The 6156-nt window shown below is 44.0% G+C and overlaps 1 protein-coding gene across 1 annotated transcript; it reads left to right on the top strand.

Annotated features, from left to right (window-relative positions):
* The first annotated feature begins 1238 nt into the window (after positions 1-1238).
* CT47C1 (cancer/testis antigen family 47 member C1) lies at positions 1239-4722 on the top strand. Its single transcript, XM_020904154.2, has 3 exons — positions 1239-2527; positions 3378-3519; positions 4566-4722. The coding sequence occupies exons 1-3, from the start codon at positions 1891-1893 to the stop codon at positions 4576-4578; spliced, it is 792 nt and encodes a 263-aa protein (XP_020759813.2). The 5' UTR covers positions 1239-1890; the 3' UTR covers positions 4579-4722.
* The last annotated feature ends 1434 nt before the right edge of the window (positions 4723-6156 follow it).

Raw genomic sequence — 6156 nt, 5'->3', positions numbered from 1 at the left:
GAATTTGTAGGAGAGAAAGTGGTCTCTCCGTCCTATTCCTCCGCCATCTTGGCTCCTCCCCCGGGAAACATAATTCACTCTCATGAACTTAACCATCATGGTTCTGTGAACTTTTGTCAGAAATAGAAGTTGGATATCCTGAATTTCTCTACCACTCTGTGTGTGTATGTCCATGTGTATGTGATTTTTTAAGCTCATGGTGGAGATTGAATTATTTTTTATTGAGAACATCTCCCTCAATTACCATTTAACACTGAATGGCTTTGGAAATTAGCTTTCGTTCCAGGTTTGATAATATTTCTTAATGAACTAAACCTAAAATTACAAAGCAAACAGTGCTTATGTTAAAAAAACATATTGTGGTAAAGTCATTTCAATGATAATTAACATTATTTGAATCAAAGTAATGTCAGACTGCTTTATACTCTTCAGATGCTTTCAAAAGTTAAATTAAGGGAGCTCTCTATTCACATACAAATTTGCAGTAGATATATATTCAAGCTCATACTATAATTCCAGCAGCTTTTTTTCAGTCCTCTATGTATAAGGGCTTTTTTTTTGGTCCTCTAAGTACAAGGGCTTCCATTATAGTTCTGTTGGGAAAGAATCTGCCTGCAATGCAGGAGACCCGGGTTTGATTCCTGTGTTGGGAAGATCCCCTGGAGAAGGAAATGGCAACCCACTCCAGTATTCTTGCCTGGAGAATCTCATGGACAGAGGAGCCTGGCATGCTACAGTCCATGGGGTCACAAAAGTCGGACATGACTTAGCGACTAACCCACCACCACCACCATGCAAGTACAAAGGAAATTTCCATATTTCAGATCCACTAAACTGTGCAGTTTAGGAGCTTCCACATAAACTTCAAATGAAAGTGATTACTCTGCAATGTAATGACATGCTAAAAGGCAAATATCAAAAGAACCTAATAGAATTCTATAATTTTCTTCCAAATAATGAATATGCTAAATTAAAATCACATGCTTGTGGATTGATACCAGTATTTAGAAGTACTTATCTTATGGACTGATACCAGTATTTGCCAATATCTGTGTGAAAAGACATTTGCAAAGGTGAACTATGTAAAAAACTTCATTACAGAACAGATGAACATATGCAGTTTTGATGACAGAACACTTTGATCTTCAGTTAAGCAAAATGATATTCTGCCAAAAGAATTTCATTCTTCTCACTAATAGACCTATATTATTTAACATTGTAAGCAATTATTAATATTTTTTAGTTTCAGCAATATTTGTGGACATTTGTTGTGGACTTCTGTTATGTAAGTACCTACATAATAACAACCTTGATTTTACCTTTGAGCACCTCCAAGCCCCAAATGTTAACTCTCTGCCTTTTACAGAAGTTTCCTCAACCCACATTATCAATATATTGCACCATTGTGGGTTTTTTGGACAATCGTAAAACTAAAAGGACATGAACCTTCCGGACTTAAACGTAGGCTAGAGGCAAACCCAGGGCGTCAAAAGAACCAGGAGACGATTGTGAACAATTCTACAATCTAAGTGCCTTGATTGTTCATTGGACACAGGGCACGTCAATCCTTATTTGTCAGCAAATGAGCTCAGAGCTCGTGACGAGAGGGCATGTCCTATTGGCTACTCTTATGGCCCCGCCCCTCATCTGCGGCCTAGCGGAATCTTTTGCGTCAGGCCTGTCTCCACTGCCTGAGACCCAGCTTCCGGTGGGACGCTCCCACTGTTGGCTGCCTACCCTCCCTGTCGTGGGGCCTCCTCTGTCGTCCCCTCAGTGGCCGCCTCGTCCTGTCCCACCACCCTCAGCCTCCCCTCAGGACAGCCACTTCAGGTGCCACCACCTGCGCTGTTGCTGTCATCACCCGCCCAACTGAGGTAACTGCCGAGTGCCATGTCCGCTACGAGGGGTGGAGATCCAGCCCCTGACGGGCAGGAAGGCCCAGCAGGCATGGCGGGGGTGCAGACCGGAACGGCCAGAGCCCGCGAAGGTGTGGACCGCAACTCCGGGCCTCGCAGGGGTGACGCCGTGCCTGAGGCTGGGGAGGGCGGAATCGCCGGGGCCTCGGGAGGCCCAAGGGAGGTTGCCCTGGAAGGGGGGAGCCCCGAGGAGGACTCGGACATCGGGCCGGCCGAGGACGGGGAGGAGGAGCAGGCAGGGGGCCTGGACCTCATAGTGGACGTGCGCCACTCCCCCATGGCCGGCTTCCGCTTAACGTTCCTCGACCGGGTGCGCTCGTTGCTGAACGGCATCTTCTGCAACGACCTAGTCCAGCCTCATGGAGGCCACATGTCAGTCCGGCACCGGGCCCAGCAGCACTCATCTGATCAAGGCTCGGCCGAGGTGGCCGAGTTCTCTGAGCTCCGGGTGTCGTCGGATGGACCGGGGGAGGGGCCGGCGGGGAAGGCCCCAGCCCAGGAGGTGGAGGAGGCAGAGGAAGCCGAGGAAACCTCTTTATGGGAGACAGCCACTGAGGAGTCTGAGGAGTCCAGCTTGTGGGAGATGGCGCAGGAGCTGGCTGCCCCTGAGGGTGAGCCTTCAGGAGGGCGGGGGATGTTGGGGGGTGGGGACAGGGACACTGGCATCTGCAGGCTGGGTCTGGGGACCAGGGATCCCGAGGAGGGGGCAGGCTCGGGGCGGGGGGGGGGGGGCTCGGGAGGGGAGGCTGGGAATCAGGGCCTCCTTGAATCGAAGGCCAGAGGGGCCCAGTAGAAGCCCAACTCCATAACAACTTCTTTGGTCCGGGGGGAAAATAAGCTGCACTCTACCAACCCTGGTAAGAGGTCTGAGATGATTGGTGCCAGTTATGAGCCCATAGGTGAAGGTCAGTGGAGGCAGGTGTTCGAGAGAGTTTGGGAGGACATGGAAGAGAACAAGCAAATGGCATACCTCATATTTGATTCATAGCTTTTAAAAATGGCAAGATTCTTGGAAAGTTGATCCCAAAATATTATGAACTGATACAGGAGCACTTGGTCAAAATGAAGTATTCAGGGGGTTGAGGAACTAATGACCTTCACCATAGAATTTGTCATTGAGACAAACATATTTTGGTGAGAAAGTTCTGACCAAAACATATAGAATGCATCAGACCCAAAGGATTCTGATCCTTGACCAGAAGTAATCAGTAGCACAGGGTGACAGATCTACTAGAAAAGAATGAATAATGTGATTGCGAAAATGATCAAGCAGCAGCAAAGTGAGGGCCATGGAAGTGGTGTATCCACCAGAAGGAAGGCCCCCAGTTACTCTTTTCTTAGTTGCTCCTATCCTTTTCCTGAGAGTAGAGTTCTGGATGTCTGTTGCTATTCCTTATGAGTTGGGATTTTTTTTTTCCTGTGAACGTCTGGTTCCAAACTCTGTATTATTCTTCACTAAAGAAATAACTAAGTACCAGGATGAGAACTCCGAAGAAGAGGTCCAAGACACTGAAAGTGAGGTGAAAGAAAAGGAGTATAACAAAAAACAAGAAGAACCAGAAAAGGATCTGGACCCAGCAAAGGACAGGCCCAGAAAGTCCAGGTATTGGTGTATAGCTTTAAAAATAACCCAGCTATTCCCAGGCATTTACAAATTTTTTTTGCTTTTTAATTCTCAGAGTAAATTAAGAAAATGTTTGTTTAAAATTAGTTCAACAACTCAAATTTACCTAATGTTTATAGAACATTCCTGCACCCAGTAATACAAAGAGCATGAAGTGAAATATACTTCATGGCTTCTCATTTGTTCTTATGAGGTCTTTTGTCCTCTATCTGTAAGACTCCTAACAAGTTGTAAATGCATCAGTACCTAAGACCAGTATTTGTTTAGTAAACCGTTACTAGAAGCAGCAGCGAAAGTAACTGGGCTTTGAACTAGTAGAGTGTTTATTCCTTGACCACAGAAGTGAAGTCTCCTGCACTAAGAGATGACATCTTTTAGAATGTGACTACTTACAAATAGCAAAAAGTTCAGAATTTCAAGTAGGGACCACATTTAGTGTTTAATAGCCAAACGTTTGTTCAGTTGGAGATTTTTAAATTTTATGTGACAGTTAAAAGAAGAGCAACTTTGTCATAGTATGACTGTTGCTTATCAGTGAGCTGGTAATGAAGGTATAAGATATATCTTGTCTTTAATGATTAACGTTTTTTCCCTCATTTTCATAGTGGTGTGTTTCATAATAACAGCCTCTTTCTCATATGGTAGATATGGAAACTGAGGGTCTAGGAGGGTAAGGGAGTATCATCTGTGGACTGAGCACAGACTTTTAAGGTGAAAAGAGTGATTTAAGTCCCAGAATAGCCTCTCAAAGGGAAAAAAAAAAAACACATTTATGGTGTTGGGCAAGAGGGAGACAAGGTTGATAGGATCACATAATTGAAGCCATCAGGTTGTATTTGTACCAGTATCTATGATGCAGGTTACAAGAGGAAAATATGTTTTTCTTCCATACTTGTTGAAATAACAGCCCTCAGATATAGATAGCATCAAATATAGATAGGGCCAACTGTTATCTTAGATTAAGAAAGTCTCTGGTGCTGGTTAATGCTGTATAATTGTTCATTTTCTCTCATTTCATCCTGCAGTTTGGAAGACTAGAAAGATGGAGAAAGAAGGATCAAGATTTTTAGGTTTTTCATTTTGCAGAAGCCCATGGGAATGTTATTAACGCTGATTCCATTCCAAAATTCATTTCCCTAAAAGCGATATCCAATAAAATATGATTTTTATCTTCTACAGATATATTTGATAGCATTTGTTCTAGTTAAAAATAAGTTTGTTTTAAATTAATAAGCTGAAATGCAGGCAGATTTTGTTTAGATAAATAATCTTGACTCAAATCTTTCACTTTTGTTTGACACACTTTACCTTCATTGAAAGGCATCACTTTCCACCATTTGGTAAGCCTGTTTTAAATTCTGTTATTGCAGCCCCAAATAAATTGAAATATCAAGTTTAAAACAATTTTTGTAAAGCCAGAAATGGAGATCAAGCCTTTAGAACTGAGCTTGTTTACTGCACTAGTTACTAGCCGTGTGTAGTTGTAGAACATTCAAAAGGTGGCTAACCTGAGTTGAAATATGCTGCAAGTGTAAAAAATAATGGAAAGTCTCATTAATAACTAATTACACATTGAAGTGATAATCTAGTATTAAACAAATACAGCATTAAAATGACTTTCTCCACTTTCTTTTTACTTTTAAGTGTGGCTACTAGAACATTTAAAATTACACATGACTTGTGTTATATGTGTATTTCATAGTACTGCTGGGTGCTTTTGAAGGAAACCTGATGGATGGTCCAACTTGCCTGGAGGCCAGATGGTGCTGCTGAGCCTGAGCCCAGACACTGATTTGGAGCACTGGTTCTCAAAGTTTGGTCCTTAAAATAGCATTATTAGCATCACCCATGAATTCTTAGGCTCCACCCAAGACCTGTGAATCAGAAACTGGGAGTGGAGCCCAGCAGTCTGTTTTAACAAGCCCTCCAGGGGATTCTGATGCTGCCAAGGTTTGAGAAGCACCGGTTGAGAGCCACAGGGGGCAAAGTTGAGACCCACCTATGGTGGGACCAGCCTTCATTCACTGGCTTGGGGATGCTGGAGATAAATTGAACAGGATGGTAGTAGCTGAACTGGGGAGGAGATTAAGATTCACAGGGGCTGAGACACAGAGAGGCTGTGGATGGGGATGGCTTCCCTGGTGGCTCAGATGGTAAAGAATTTGCCTGCAATGCAGGAGACCCCGAAGTTCAATCCCTGGGTTGGGAAGATCCCTGGAGAAGGGAATGGCAACCCACTCTAGTATTCTTGCCTGGAGAATTCCGTGGATAGAGGAGCCTGGCAGGCTACAGTGCATGGGGTCACAAAGAGTTGGACACGACTGAATGACTAACACTTCCAGAAAAATAACCAAGGGACAGAGCTGGTTTCAGAAGGTCACAGACATGATACCGGGTATATGAGGTCTAAGAGAACATTCACACACCAGGTATGGATGGTGGATACACACACAGAGTAAAAGGCAATGCCTGTGAGGATGTGTGTGTACTCAAGCATACAGAAAGGCATGCAGTGGAAAGATAAACACTACATTTAGGATGGTGGCTACCCCTTGGGGAAAGAAAAGGATGGCAATCCTATTGGGAAGGGATCCACAGTGGGCTTCAACTATATTT

This window comes from Odocoileus virginianus, unplaced genomic scaffold (genome assembly GCF_023699985.2).
Source record: "Odocoileus virginianus isolate 20LAN1187 ecotype Illinois unplaced genomic scaffold, Ovbor_1.2 Unplaced_Scaffold_20, whole genome shotgun sequence".
Classification (NCBI taxonomy): Eukaryota; Metazoa; Chordata; class Mammalia; order Artiodactyla; family Cervidae; genus Odocoileus; species Odocoileus virginianus.
The sequence above is the reverse complement of the archived record's forward strand: the minus strand, read 5'-3'. Positions and strand labels throughout refer to the sequence as shown.

Excerpts from the sequence above, each read along its gene's own strand:
- CT47C1 (XM_020904154.2), top strand. The coding sequence starts at position 1,891 with ATGTCCGCTACGAGGGGTGGAGATCCAGCCCCTGACGGGCAGGAAGGC. Across the intron at positions 2,528-3,377 it reads GGAGCTGGCTGCCCCTGAGG|AAATAACTAAGTACCAGGAT; the intron begins GTGAGCCTTCAG and ends TCTTCACTAAAG.